This window comes from Ammospiza nelsoni, chromosome 9, assembly GCF_027579445.1.
Source record: "Ammospiza nelsoni isolate bAmmNel1 chromosome 9, bAmmNel1.pri, whole genome shotgun sequence".
NCBI lineage: Eukaryota > Metazoa > Chordata > Aves > Passeriformes > Passerellidae > Ammospiza > Ammospiza nelsoni.
In genome coordinates, this window is record NC_080641.1 from 27,247,271 (window position 1) to 27,262,387 (window position 15,117).

At 38.5% G+C, this 15,117-nt stretch overlaps 1 protein-coding gene across 1 annotated transcript in view; it reads left to right on the forward strand.

Annotated features, from left to right (window-relative positions):
* MAST2 (microtubule associated serine/threonine kinase 2) overlaps positions 1-15,117 on the forward strand; it is a 187,152-nt gene that overhangs the window by 14,262 nt on the left and 157,773 nt on the right. Inside the window, exons 2-3 of the mRNA XM_059477731.1 lie at positions 6,076-6,223; positions 9,496-9,638. Coding sequence (XP_059333714.1) covers positions 6,076-6,223; positions 9,496-9,638 — 291 coding nt within the window. The remainder of the gene's footprint in view (positions 1-6,075; positions 6,224-9,495; positions 9,639-15,117) is intronic.

The following is a 15,117-nucleotide window of genomic DNA, read 5'->3' on the forward strand; positions in this document are numbered from 1 at the left end:
TCCCTGGTGAAACATTAAATCTTCTAATTCATTTGTTCTAATCAAACATACCATGTAACTCCTGAAGAGTTAACAAGAAAAGAAATCTCATTGAAGAACAAGATAAGGAGGGTGTATCTGATAGTATGGGCTTCTGATACTGGGTCTTCATTTATTTTTCTTGTTTGTTTGGTTTTAATGCTGGGATTTTTTTTAACACAAAATTTTGAGTTTGTAACTTTTCTGTCATCTGTGATATAACTGCAGATGAGTGTGCAGAGGAAGCTGTAGGTATTCAGAATGGTAAATGTGTGCATGATGTGTTCAAAACATCTCTGTGGCAAATAACATTTGGCTTTGCAGTCATTTTGAAAACTTAATATTGACACTAAGTTCAGTTTTTATATTTACTGTTGTAGGAATGTTGGAATTTATTGCAAAGTTCTTCAAATAAATCTACTACAGAGAAAAATAGTGTAGAGCTCTTTCTGCCTTTAAATACTGACCCTTTTATATAATGCAATACATTCTGTAAAGCTTTTCTCTGTTGTTGATGTTGTAAACCAATATATTATAGCCCCTAAGAATCTATGTTGATTTACTGTAATTTTCCTTGATTTTGCTGTGTCTGACATTTTTCAGGGTGCTGCTGGCAAGTACATGAGTTAAGCAGATACAGTTAAAAAGAAACTTAGTTGCAAATTCTTATTTAGCCTATAATTTTGGTCACATGTGGGCTCGCCCCAGCTTCCTGGTAAACTGCTGGCCCTCTCCTCTCAATGTGTAATGCCCAGATTAGAAAGTTAAGGCAAATTTCAGTGCTAAATACTAAAGCATAAATACTATGGTTCCATTGCACTAATTGCTACTTATACAGATAGATATTTGGTCTGTGATCTGTTGTCCAGGCCTTTAATTTTCAGTGTATTTTAGAGTATATTAGAGCAGGCCTAATGACAGGATCAGATTTATCTTTCATTAAGGGTATGCACACAGATGATATAAAGTGATGAGGAAAGGCTGAGAAGAAAAAGAATGCTTCTCAGATGTGCACACAGCCCTGACACAATAAGCTTTTATCTTTTAAAGGACAAACAGTACTGTGTTAAAAAATAGAAAATGCAGCTTTCAATGTTGACTATTTTTGGTGCTTTCAAAATATTCAGGAAGTATTAAGTTTCCCTCAAGATACATTGCTCATTGGTTATATTCCTTACAAGATGGGCTAATAAGAGTGAATTCTTGGCCAGTTTACTGTAGTTAAATTTTCATTCTTCCTTCCAACAGTTTGCTAGGATTCACTTCCAGATGACCTAAGGTTGTTATGCTCATTAGGCTTCATAAAAAAGGCTTCTCATTTTTCTTACTAATGGATTTCCTGTTCATGGAAAACTTTTGTGTAGATTCTCCACCTCCTGGCTAATAGTTTAACATATTTTGACCTGCAGACTTGAATATTTGTCAGTCACAATTGAGTGCTTTTGCTTGTTGTAGAGATTGTGAGGCAGTTTGTGTTTGATTTAATTACACCACAGTTACATGCAAGGAAGTGCCCTTTGCATGATCTGTTTCTTAAATATAGGCCATAAAAACAGGGCTTGAGAAGTTTTATCCCAGCATTGGTCTGATGCTGATGTATGAGTCTTGCTGACTGTGTGATGCTTCACCTGGCAGTCAAGCAAAACAAATCCACACTTGCAGTATTCACCTGCCTTTTGGAGATTAAAGACCTGTGCTGCTCTCTTGCAGCACCATTAAATGAACAATGGTTAAACAAAAGAGCTTCTGACAGTCCTTGCAGTGGTTTAGTGCTTGTTCTTTTATATCCTGCTTTAATTGCTTGGAACTCTTCCTGTGCAGTGAGGGCTGAGGAGGATCCTTGTAGCTGTATTCTGAAATTACCAGATCAGGTTTTTAACAGGGGATGTAGTGATTAGGCAAATTGAGAAGCACATTTGGCTTCTGGTCTTTTGTCTGCATCCCCTGTGACAATCTGGTTCTGCATCCAGCTGAGTGTGATAACCCCAATGTGAGGAACAGACTTATTCCAGTATCAGAACTCTTTTAGTGCTTTTTCTGTGCAAGTGTGGTGAGTGACTGAGCTGAGAAATTCAGAGCCTCTTGATAGTCAAGAAAAGCTTTGCCCATTCTTCTTCATATCCTGCTATTTCAAGTTATGTGAGCAAACTTTTGTGTACCTTTGTAGGGAGTGATAGCAATAATCTTTGCCTAGCAAATCAAGATTGTGGTGCTTTTATCTTCAGCCCTAAGCTTTGCAGGAATCAGCTGGCTGTTTGAACCTGATTTTTAGCTTGTGGCAAAAGCCACAAGCCCAAAGTAAATTAAGTTCTTTATCACCTTTGAAAAGAAATGAATGGAGAGAGGCTCCCAGTCCTTTTCACACGGTGTGGGCAAAGTGTTATGTGCTTACTAATGCTTTCATCTTTAGGGCTGTAAAATTTTTTTCTTTTGAAAAGTGGAAGTGGAGTCTTTAAAATTATGGCAGTTTCTTCTATCTAATCTATTCTTCAACCACTTGTTCTATAGATTCATTTACTAGTTTGAAAGCATATAAGCAAAATTTTGCTCTACCACTGCAAAGAGTTTCTTTATTCATCAATTTGGAATGTTGTGTAAGATTTTTGTATTTTTTGTAGGTATTGCTTTGGGGCAAGGACAAGGAAAGATCTTTTCCTCTAGTTTTTTCCTTCCTTGTTTGAGAGTAGTAATGTAATCTACTGCTATTTTCATGCAGTTCATCTGTGATCTGCAATATCAAAGCAGGGCTTTGATGGATGAGTGAAGTAAATTGCAGTCTTATGGAAGACAGCTCTATTGTTATCAATCTAAAACTTTCCCTCTTCATTGTTTTTTCTGACACAATATGGACACAGCTCTTAGAAAATGAAATTTTAAATTGGCCGTGTTGCACTTAGCATTTTTTAAAACATAATAGGATGTCTCAGAACAGTGCACTTTTAAAAAACCTTTAAAATATCTATTTGAAAAGTGACTTTAACAGTATATAAACCTGCAGAATTTGATTGGAAGTCCTTTCTTCCAGACATTTAACTCAGAAGACAAAGTCTTCTGAACATTGCTCAAGTGTTTAATGTATTTAACAAGAAAAGGGTTCATGAAGAGGTTTCCATATATAATATGCACCAAATCCTTCATTTCTAGAAGACACCCTGGGTTCTTTGGTGAGTGTGGGAAGCTGGTTTTACCTTTCTACGATTCCTTTCTTATCTCTGTAGTAGTTTTGGTGGAAAGCTGAACCTGGGGACAGCTGTCACAGGGAATGGCTTTTTGAGAAGTAGCTTATGCCACTGGGCTGACCTCAGAGGTGTGTGTGGGCAGGGTGCTGGAGCTGATCAGATGCTGTGCCAGGAGTAGGTGTGCCCTTCAGCTGGGGAGCTTTTGATTTAGATATTATCAGAGCTACAGGATTTGTGTACTGTAACTCAAGAAGACATAGAGGATTTGTAATTATTTTTGCCAATAAAAGGAGACTGTGCATAAAGGGAAAAGGGGAAGGGTAGGGAAGTGGGCACATTCCTTGCCTGGTAAGCATTGTCTGCATATTGTGGGCAAAGAGACATGTAAAACGCAGAAGTAGCTTGTAACATGACTGAGAGTACTTTTGTTTCTGACTTCAGTGCCTTTCCTTACCTGGTGTCCCAAGCTGAAGAATGTTCTTATTTAGTTGCAGCTCTCTGAGAATGACTGGTGAGAGGTTTGTGTATTTGTGTTTGTGTGTGTGTGTTGAAAGAGAGGTGAATATGCACCTGCAGGAGAAAAACCAGAACAACAAACCAAATGAAACCTCCAAAACACCAACAAACACCCCCAAAACTTTGAAGAAAGAAGTCCCAGTTAGAACACTTCACTTTAAGTTAGTCTTTGACGTTTTAATTTTAACTGCTGCTGATGTGCACGGGGCCTTTCAACACATGACTAGTTTCAGGGAAGTAGCTGGATACTGAAGGACCCTGGGAATATTTGGAATTGAAGCATAAGGAGTGTGAGAGGGTAAGCTGGATGAAGTTCTTAAGTAATTTGTTTGTAAGCTGGAGTGCCCATGTTCATTTTTTGTTTTTTGTTTTTTTTTAAGGTGTAGCAATTTCAGACTGTCACAGATGGTAAACACGTGCTAGATTTCAGACCCTATAGGTGTAGGACAGGCCTTATTAAAAGTGTGTACATGTTTCTGTATGTCTACTTAGAGTCATATACACAAATATAACCATGTTCTGCCATCCTGAATAAAAACAGCAGACTCTCTGCCCTTGGCCTCTGCAGCTTTCAGAGTCCCCTGTGCTGGGGCACTGCTAATGCTGCAATTTAATATTATTAAGCTTACTCCCAAGTACAGAGAGAAAGACAGGTAGATGCCTTTTCAGCTCTCCAAATGACAGAAAAGGAGAAGAGTACAGGCTGCTGCGAACGAAGGACTTCAGTACCTTTGTGGGGAAGGTCAGAGACAAATGACAATGTGATGCTCTTTGCTCCAAGATGTGCACAAGGAACCATAAGATTGAAACAGTTTTTCAGTGAGCAGTTTTCTCTATTTCCCCCACTCTTGCACCAGCACAACTGCTTGCAGCTGTATGGACTGGGTGACCTGACCTGCTCTGGTACCCAGCTGTCTCTGTGATGTGGTGTAGACCCTATGGAGGCTGAAAGTCTGAATTGTATCCAGAGCAGCCTGGGAAAGGTGCACCACTGAGGCTGGTGTGGAGCAAAGCACTGCTGTCCCTCAAACAGTAATAAAGTTATTCAGTATTATGAAGTCCCAGAAAATTTCATGATTAGAAGGAGATGAGGTCTAAGAAGGGTTGTGAATGAGTGACTCAGAGCTAAGTGAGAATTTTATTTCAAATCCCAAATTTTTTTTTCATATAAAGCCACTTTATTTATCTCCTTCCCCTCCCCTCTCTTCCCCTTGAGATTTTTAAAGTGTGTGCTTCTGGTCTGGTTTTGACAGTTTGAGGCATAACACTGTAGACTGAATAGATTTGAATTAATGACTTTAGAAATAGAGTTTGACTTGAATCTGCAAATTTTAATTAAAACCCCTAACTGGTAAACTAGTTTTTGATTTAAACATGATTTAAAATTATGTTAAATCATGTGGTCATGTATCATGCAGGGAAAGTTTTTTCTTCTGCCTCAGATGAGATTTTTATGAGGATAAGCATGGCTTGAAATGCTGTATAGCTAATGAGAGGCATTTGAAATAAAATGGAGGAGTCCATGAAAACAAGTGGAGTGTTTCACACTGCAGAGAAGGGAGAACTTCTGTGGGCTGTAATGGAAAGTGTCACCTCTTCAAATCCATATCTGATAGCAAAGCTTGTTGTTCTCCTTTGGGTGTGGAATGAGAGTTTGACACTTCCAGAACAATGAAAAGCATGAGGAAAGCACTCACAAATGGTTGTGCTTGACACTGCTCTGCCTACGCTATTTTGACTGAAATCTTGCTGTATGCTGTGAAAGGAATTCACATGTGTGGGAGTGTTTCTGACAAATACATGTCTAATTTTGTTTGTAGTAATAACAAAGACATGACACAAAGGCTGATCCTTATCCTAGTTATTATTTGGTTATGCATATGGTCTTCGTAGAGCTATAACTTATAATAGCAGTTTTGGGTTGCAATAGACATTGCAACAGCTTCTGTACAGGTATGTTACTCATAGGCTGGATGGAAGAAAGATTGAAGAAGATTGGAGAAAGTACTTCTGCTTTAGCAGGAAATAGCTTTAATCAAAGCTGAGCTTGTTTTTTCAGTGCCATTTTGTCCTAAATACTGTAAGAGAAAATAACTGCTGTAGCATAATTGTGTTTTTCTGACTATTATTAATGGCATTTCTTGCAGCAGTGGTGTTCAAGGACCAGAGTTGACAGGGACCTTGTGATGTGCTTTCTGTGCAGCTATGGGGCACCAAAGTGGGGGATGTTAAATGTTGGTTTTTTTTTTTTTTTTCTTTTGTATTTTTTGAACAGTCTACTTCATGCTTTGGAGATTGCATGTTTCAGACAGGGGATCCTTGGCTGGCATTAACAAAGTTTTTCATCTTTTTCTTCCTCCAGGAGATGATAACAGAGTCCACTCCACTGCGTTGCAGGAAGCTCAGCAATCCTGACATCTTTTCATCTGCTGGCAAAACCAAGCTCCACCGTCAGCTAAGTCAAGATGACTGCAAGCTACGAAGAGGTAGCTTGGCAAGTTCTTTGTCAGGTATGCCATTTTGTAGAGTATGACACTTGGTTAGTATTAAAGAAAATCCAGCATTGTTGGCATAACAGTCATTATAAAAGATACTGGTAAGTCACTGGTAAGGTGACCTCTTGTTGGCAGGGCATACAAAATTTGATGTAAGAGAAAGATGCAAAAAGAAATATCAGTAGGGAAGAGTGAAAAAGACTGGACTGAGAGTGAAATTTTTTATATTGCCCAGAGTGAAAAGTTAAAAACCAGGATTTAATATGCAAAGTTAAGGAATGGAGTTGTGGAACTTTAGGTGACACATTGGTGTATTCTTACCCCTTTTAACATCAGCACTGAATGTAAACTTGCCCGCTTTGCCCTTTTGTTTCATACTGGGAGACTGACTTTTATATCATGTTTAAATTACTATTTAGTTTCTTTTTGGCTTCAAAAGCACTGTAGGAAATTGTCATTCAAAGTAAAAAATGTTATTAACATAATGTTTTTTTCAGTTCATGTAAAATTTGTTTTTTCTTGTGAACGTGATATTCAGCCTTGTAATTGAATTTAGTTTGTCAGCTGTAGAATCACTGGAGCAAGCATAGGCAAGTAATTACCCAAAAATGGACCAAGTTCAGTAGTTTTCTTTTTTTTCAAAGCCTTTGTTACTGGGCTAGGGGATGGTTTCACAGCTGTTTAAAACTCATATCAGAGTCTGTGGTGCTGGAATAGAGCACAGAGAGCTGCATGATCAGTCTAGAATGAAGGAGCTGATATGCCTGAGTGCCACTGTTATTCTGTAGGGTTAAGTTGCAGCCCATTTCCTCCCTAATTAGGCTGCTTGCCTATTTGCATGTTAGTGCAAGAACTGGAAGAGTTGAAAATTCTCAGTGGGAGAGAAAGAGGAAGAAGGTGAAACCACTTTTTTTGATTTATATGATTGTGAAAATACATCCATCTTTTATCAAGGGAAGATAAATATTTTCATGTTTGAGATGCTAGGTGTAATAGAAATAAATAAGCAGTAAATTATGTATATTTTATTTTGGCTTGGCCTTGGCTTAGTGTTTTATTTGTAGTAAGTGGATAGTTTTTGAAAAATGGAAACATTCATAATGTTTTGTACATGTGCAAGTTTGTTCTCCAAGGTAGGTTAATCACTAGAGGAGAACAGAACTTTATGAACCACACAGCTGTTGACTGACTTCAATGGCCTAAGTTAGTACTGTAGCTTTTTTTTCCCTTTTGACTAGAAGAAAGCAAAGTAAATAGGAGGAAGCAGGAAAACTGGATGGTCTGTTCTCTTTTAAAAATAATTTTTCTGTTTGGAGGGTGTAATTTCAGAACAAGAAATTCTATATTCTGCAGAACCTGTTAGTTCATCTTGATTACTTTTCAGTCTACTATACCTGATTCAGAAAGGGGTAAAGAGCCTGAAAAAGATCAGTCTGACCCAACTGGGTAGAGAAAATGTACAGGTTTAGATGTATATTTTCAGTGTAAGTGTTTGGAATGTGTGTAGAACTTGAGGCATGACAGGGAAAGGCTTTAGCTTCAAGTTCCATCCTTAAAATGATTCCTGCTATTTTTTGTCACAGAATCAAATAAGTTTGAAGAATGCAGATGACTGATTGGCTGAGATTTGACTCTTGATGGAATTCTACCCTTCTGGATTCATGTTTTGTGGAACAAAAGGAGATATTGATAACCATATCTTATAGAGATTTAAATAAAATTATTCTTGTCCTCAAGCATGGGTATTTTAGACTGCTGGATAATTATATTATTTGACTTGCTATTACAGGATATCTTTGTTAGTGCTGTATAAGGATAAATACAGCAATGTACATTTCTGTGGTTTTAGGTCTCTGCTGATGAGTTGTTGTATTTATACATTGTCTTGAAAATGATCAAGCCATGAAAATCATGGCCACAGCTGTAAGCAGCTTGAGTAGGACCAGGAAGAGGGTACTAATATGTTGTGTCTCTGTTTGCTTGACAAAGTTGGACCTGCTCATCTCTCATACCCTTGGATTCATTCTGTTGGTGTATACTTGGCCCATTGCCTGTAACTATCACAGAAAATGAATCTTAACAAGTTAAAAAAAGAAAAAAACCACACCACTTCCACTCCACACCTTTCCCCAACATCATGGCTGGTCACATTATGTGGCAGCCTTCCAAATATTGCAGCCACTGTTATGGAATGAATGTAATAATTCACATTTAATTCTGAGGTGCCGTTGAATTTGTAAACACCTTTCTGCCTCTGAGAGAACAAGTCTTTCTGCAGCATATTTGTGATTAAAGTTGTAACCTTCCTGCTTCTTACAGCAATAAATGTCTCAGTCCCCTGTGATTCCTGAGCATGTAGTAATCCATTGAATGCAAGAATCTTTACTATGGTTGGAAGAGGGTGGGTTATTTAGTCCCATAGTCCTAATTTTAAGGAACAGAGGTATTATCCACTTCCATTTTGCAATGGGGAAATTGCAGTACAGGGCTTGGCTGACCAAACTTACAGAGTAAGTCATGTGGAAGCTAATAACTGAACCCAGATTCACAGACTTCTTCACTTATGTGTTTTTAACCACAGAAATATCTTCTCTTTTTTCTTTGTGGATGACATTGTACATAAAAGGAAGCTGTCAAGCTCTGTGGAGTCAAAATATGACCTACTTTGACTTTGGTTCTTTCTCATTGTGGAAATTTACTGCTTGACATTTTTCAAAAATGAGCGTTGCATTGACTAGAAAATCAGTGTTGAGCAAAAAATATCCATCCATTGTTCAAAGCAAGACAATATTTAAACATACACTATATTATGTTACATCTGTGTGAAATGCAGTGCTCAGTGTTCCAGTGGTAGGAGAAAGTGGGGATGTCTACATGACCAAGCTACTTAGAAGAGACAATATTTTACAATTAGGAATCAATTTTCAAAAGAATTTAAAAAATTATACTAAAGAAATTTTGCCTTCTTTTTGGGCAAATATTGTTTCCTTTTTAAAGTGAGTGGAATATGGAAACTTAAAAAGTGATAGCAGTCTGTTTTTACGAGGTGTTTGGATTTCCCCATTATCTCACAATGTAAAGTAGATTTTTTTGGAAATTGTTAGTTATCAAGCATAATGAATTTACTGGTAAGGTGCTCTTACAAATTTTAACCTACCAAAATCTTGAAATTGCTTTTTTTAATAATTGCTTTTTCTTCCCATGCAGTATTTGTTCTCAGCTTTGTACTTTGAACTTGCAGACTTGTTTAGAAACAAGCTGATGGTCTTTTGATTTTATTTTTAAAGGAAAACAGCTACTTCCCTTATCAAATAGTGTCCACAGTGGAGTGGGGCAGACGCTGTGGCAGCCTCCTGGAGATACCTCCAACCTGGTCCGCATGAGAAATCAATCTCTGGGACAATCTGCTCCTTCCCTTACTGCTGGTTTGGTGAGTGCCTCTGGGAATGAATACTCGTGGTGCTTTTGTGCTATAAAAAGTGATGGGATCCTGTGCTTTAGTTTTTACCTTGTTTCCCCTGTTCCTGCTCAGTGAAAGCAGCATTTTGTTCCTGTGGGACTTTTTAGGCTACAAGGTGAGCCGGGAAGAGAATATGTTCATCCTGCTTTAGACAGAAAGTAGGAAAAGATGTGTGTTGAAGAATCATTATATCATTGGAAATCTAGGAGATGTGAGCATGGGAACCCAACCATTTCAAACAAGTTTAATTGGGAGGCAGCTTTCTGAATATCTGCCTCTGTCTGATTTTCTAGGGAATAGCTAGGGGGATGAATCTGAAAGGGATAACTCTTACGTCCAAGTAATTGAAGAGCTGAAATTGACAAATGCTCTTCTTTGTGGTTTCTGTCAAGAGGTTTTGGTAAAAAAACTTTTGGGAAAATATTTTCAAGGAATGTTGCATCTGCTAAATTAACATTTTCTAAGAAAAGAGTGTTCTGTATGGGGACACGCACTCAGGTGGCTACAGTCAAGTCTGAACGGCACACAAAAAGGAACACAGGTTTTGTTTGTAAATTTTTCTTATTATCTATAAAATTCTAAAATCAGTGACGTGTGAGGACAAGAAAAATCCAAGGGTAGAAAAAGACAGTTACTTGTGAGCAGGCATATATGCAACAGAAATTGTTGGTAAGTAGTAGATTAAAGCCAAAGTTGAATTTTTTTTTGCTGAACATCTACGTGTTATTTGTATAACTCGTTTTACTCAAGTGAGGAATTTTGGTGTGTGCTACTTATAGTGCTGCAAATAACTAGGTAAATTTATGTTTTATTGTAAGACTGCTTAGAAGCAATCACCCCTTAAGTTAATTCTTTTTTTAAATTCTGGATAAAGCCCTGAGAATTTTTTGGGAGTTCCTAGACAGTTTGGCACCACCGGGTTATGAAAGGAAACTTAAATCTTTAAGGTTCAAAAAGTCACACTTTTGTGTTACAACTAATTTTGATTTCACAATGAAGTAATTGTAGCCTTGACATTTTCAGACTTGTTGCTATATTGAAATTCTTCTGATTTGGTTTAATTGTGTTGTGTCTTAATTTGGTGCCTGTTCAGTGTTTGCCTTAAATTTATGCTTTCACCAATGTTTCTAAATTCAGTGGTAACATAAAGGGAGAATGCTCACATGAACTTGGCTGTAAGTATTTATCTGAGGGGGATTAGAAATGCAATATGTTAAAACACAGGCCTGTTCTCTAGAGGCAGAAAAATGCCTTGAAGCTTCATAGCTTAGGTTAATGAAAATAACTGTGCTTTAAAACAAAGCACTAATTCTCAGATATTTAATTTGGAGTACGAGGCTGTTGCTTAACAGCTGTGTGCAGCTCAGCAAGCTGCAGATGTTTGCATGTTACAATTCTGCATATTACTCATATTATATCCTGTGTTTTCAGTTTGTCATGGCAGTGTTTGTGCTGTCTATCAAATGTTCTGATCTGAAACACAATGTCAACGAGTTACTTTAAAAGAATTTTAAATTCTCTATTTCCTAAGTAAGGCAGAGAAATTAATCTCTAAATCCAGTTTTTGTTCCTCTGTGATGGTGTTTAGGTGTTGAACAATATGGTCACTTTCCTATCTCTGTATATTCTATGATGGGCTGTGTGTTTCATTACAGTTGTACTTAATTAAGCCTAGGCATTACCAATTTTTATGTGAAGTGGGTTTCAAAAGCAGTGACTAAAGAACATCACAAGATGAACACCTAATTAAATGCAGTGAGTCCTGAGATTTTGGAGCCACTTACATGTTTGCAGCTGTTTTAATATGCTTGTGGTATTGAAATACGTTTCACAAATTAGAATAGCAAAAGGTCTCTTGCCAGTATAATTAATCTCCTTTGAAGAACAGCTCTATTAAGAGATGAGTAAGTTCAGTAATGCAGAGTGTCATTTTAATATGCTAGCCTTGACTGCTAGAGCATTTAATTCTTCTATTATTTGTTATAATGCAGTAGTTGGATAGCTGGAGAGAAGTGGAATGTGATTTAGGAAAGCCAGGAAAGCTGTGTGCATTGTTTCTGCTCCCTCTTTTTGGGTCTGCAGGTGTCAGTAGATTTTCCTTTGCTAAATTGCTTTGTGGCATTCAATAATGTGGGTTTTTTTTTATTTCTAACCACTACTAATCCTATAGGTTGTTTACTGTGCTTAAATTGCATTCTTTTGCTCTTTAAAAATATTTGCAAAGTTAAAAGGTAAGTTAACAATAGCGAATCTAAAGAAATTAGTTTTCAGCTCCTGAAACAAGCCTGATAACTCGGCTATTTATCAGCAATGACTCCAGAACTGGAAATACATAAAATTCTAACTTGCTAAACTATATAAACACAATTTATTGTTGGGCAGGATCTTTCAGCTTGTGCATGTGTGATAATCTGGATTAATGTGCCTGCACAGCAGTTACCACTAGGTCCTTGACTTGAGAAAGAAGCCAGGGCAGAGTGAATGCTGAGTGCTGTTGTTGTTGAGTGGAAGGTGTTGATCTGATCTGTGTGCCTTCTAAATATATGTGAGGATTTTAGAGGATGACCTTCAGCTCATCATCTACCTTAAGACGAATGGCTCTGATCCTATGAGATTGAATTCTGCTGGGGAGTATCCTATTTAAGACTTTAAATCCCTAAGATAGCTGAGGAAGTAATCAGAGGAAAACACATAAAGCATCATTGTGGGCAGCTCAGTGGTATTTCCTGCTGTCAAGACCCAAACACACTAAAAAAAAAATGGGTGCAGGGAATATGTATGGAGTGCACATTTAAGGAACAGAAGGGCAATTTTATGGAAGATTTCTTTTGACTTAATTTTGGGTATTTATCTGAGATCTTACCCTGTCATAAAAAGAGTTAGACCTTGGACTGTGTTTTTTTTAAGGGATGTAATAGAATCCTAGAATCCTAGAATATGCTGAGTTGGAAGGGACCCATAAGGATCATTGAGTCCAACTCCTGGCCCCGTGCAGGACACCCCAGGAGTCACCCCATGTGCCTGGGAGTGTTGTCCAAACCCTTCTGGAATTCAGACAGCCTTGGTGCGGCAACTGCTTCCCTGCAGAGCCTGTTCCAGTGCTCAACCATCTCTGGGTGAAAAACTCCTTCCTGATATCTGACCTAAACCTCTCCTGGCTCAGCTTCATCCTGTTTCCTTGAGTCCTGTCACTGGTGATGCAAAAGATCAGTTATGTGGGTGCATTCTCTTATGAAATAAGGCATAGAGAACATGAGGGTTTCTAATTTTAGAAAGGAAAATGACCTTGTGAAGAGATGGTTGTGATTGTTGTAGAGGTAGATTGGGAGTGTCTTTCTTGCAACTGTTAATTTTGACAAAACACAATGTGAATGAAACTGATTACCAGGAGCAATGCCATAAGGTGCTAATATTCCATAGTGAGCATTTATTGGTGGGCAAGGGGTGACTTTCCCCTCGTTTTTATTAAGGGCAGGATGCTTAACTAGAGCACTACACTAATGCTGAATATGCTTCTTTATTTGTGAAGACTGATTTTGTGTGTGTGTCCCATGTCCTGGCCCCTCACAGAGAGCATCTCAAGCACCCTCTCCAGGGTTTTGTGAAAGAAATATCTGATAATGTGCAACCCATTAATTAGGACTACATCTCTTATGCATTGCTCACCATCTAATGCCTGGAAAAGTCTGAGATGTTCCAGGAATAAGAAACCATGCATGTTCCTTCTGCCAAGTGTGGTGATAGGAAAACGTTTGAAGAAGCCTGTCAGTGGAAAGTTAGATATGTTTGTGAAAGAAATTTTGAAATTCTTTTTTTGATACTTACAAACTCGAATTTTCTGAGGTGCTTCCAGTACTGAACTGAAACTTGTGGCACTCCTTGAACTGGAAAACTGGACATAATTTTTGAAAATTAGGTTGATGGTTTCAGCTGGGCGGTTGCAGCTCTATTTAGTGTAAACTTTTTTCCTTATATTCTGGGATACATTATGGGATGTGGTCAGAGCTGTTTCTTCATCTTCAGAGATGAAGGCTGCTGACTAAGCAGTTGGTGCTCTGTTAATCCTCTGATGCCAGACTTGTAAGATTTCCTTGTAGGGTCAGTCTCATCTTCACAGGATAATTTCAAATGCCTTAAGGTTTTACATTTACTTTCAAACAGAGTGAAAGTTGAAACAAAGTGAAATAATTGCATGTTCATTGTGATTGTACACGGTGCCAGGCAGTTAGTCTTTCCCTCATCTTGTTCTAGAAGAAATGGTTAAAGACCCAAGCCTCTTAGAATTTGAATAATGACCTGGAGGGTAGAAAAGCTCGAATGCAAAGATTTGAAACAACTCTCAACTGAAGTATCTCTGTGGACCAACACTCAGCCTGATTTATTGTGAACATTCAGTTCCACAAAGCTGTGTGGATTAGGCAATGCTGAGTGGAATGGGGAGAATGGGTCATTCTTGTGATGTTGGGGCCTTGGCTTGTCATGTTCTGGGAGCTGGGAACAGACAAACCTCACACTGTGGCGTGGTACCTTTGGTCTCCAAGTTGGGGTATGCTTTTTAGATGTAGGAAATAATATTGACTGTTCATTTTCTAAATGTTTGCTCTTTTTTTAATATTTTAAATTTCATATTAGATATATTAGGAATAGAATCAATTGTACCTAATATATAAAGTTCCCCTAATAGCATATTTCCCCTGTGCAGGATGCTGTATATTAAAAATAAAATTAAAGTGTATTGTTCTTGGCTAATTGGCTACAGGTTTGAGTTAGTGAGTGAGATTATTACAAGGTGGATGATTCCCTTTGAATGCCTGTGGAAGTGGAATCCAAGGGCTGTGCTTTCCTGAGCCTGTGCAGGGCTCTGTGGAGCTGGGTTGCCATCTGCTGGTGTGCCAGGGCTGGGGACAGGAACCGCGAGCTCCACGATCCAAGTGAGTTTCTGTCAAACGGCGTTAGAACCCCAGTAACCATCAGTGATTTTACAGCAGGGCTCTGTTCTTTCTGGGACCCTGTCCCACAGCAGCCCCTTGTTAATAACTGGCCTTTTTCTTCAGCTGGAGCATGAATTCGCTTTGTAATGCCGTGCTGTGGTTTGCAGCATCCTTTTTCTGGTAACAGAATGGTGAAGAAAAAAAAAGATTAAAAAAATAAAAAATACTATTTGTAGCAGATTCTAGAAATAAAATTGTGAATTTTGGGTGGCGGCTGTGTGAGTTGCGCTGCGGCCTCTGGCCTGGCGGTGGCGCTGCAGCCCCGGGCGTCTCCCGAGCCGCGTTCCCGCCGGGAATGTCGGCCTGGCTGTGGGACGGGCTGGGGCCGGGGATGGTTCCCGCAGCTGAAGGAGACCTCAGTCCTGTGTTGTTTGTCAGTTCAGTACGGGAATCAATAATTCAAGAGGCCTGGTGAAGTGCAGTGGAGCTAGAAGTTCCAGCTTCAAACCCCCTCCTAG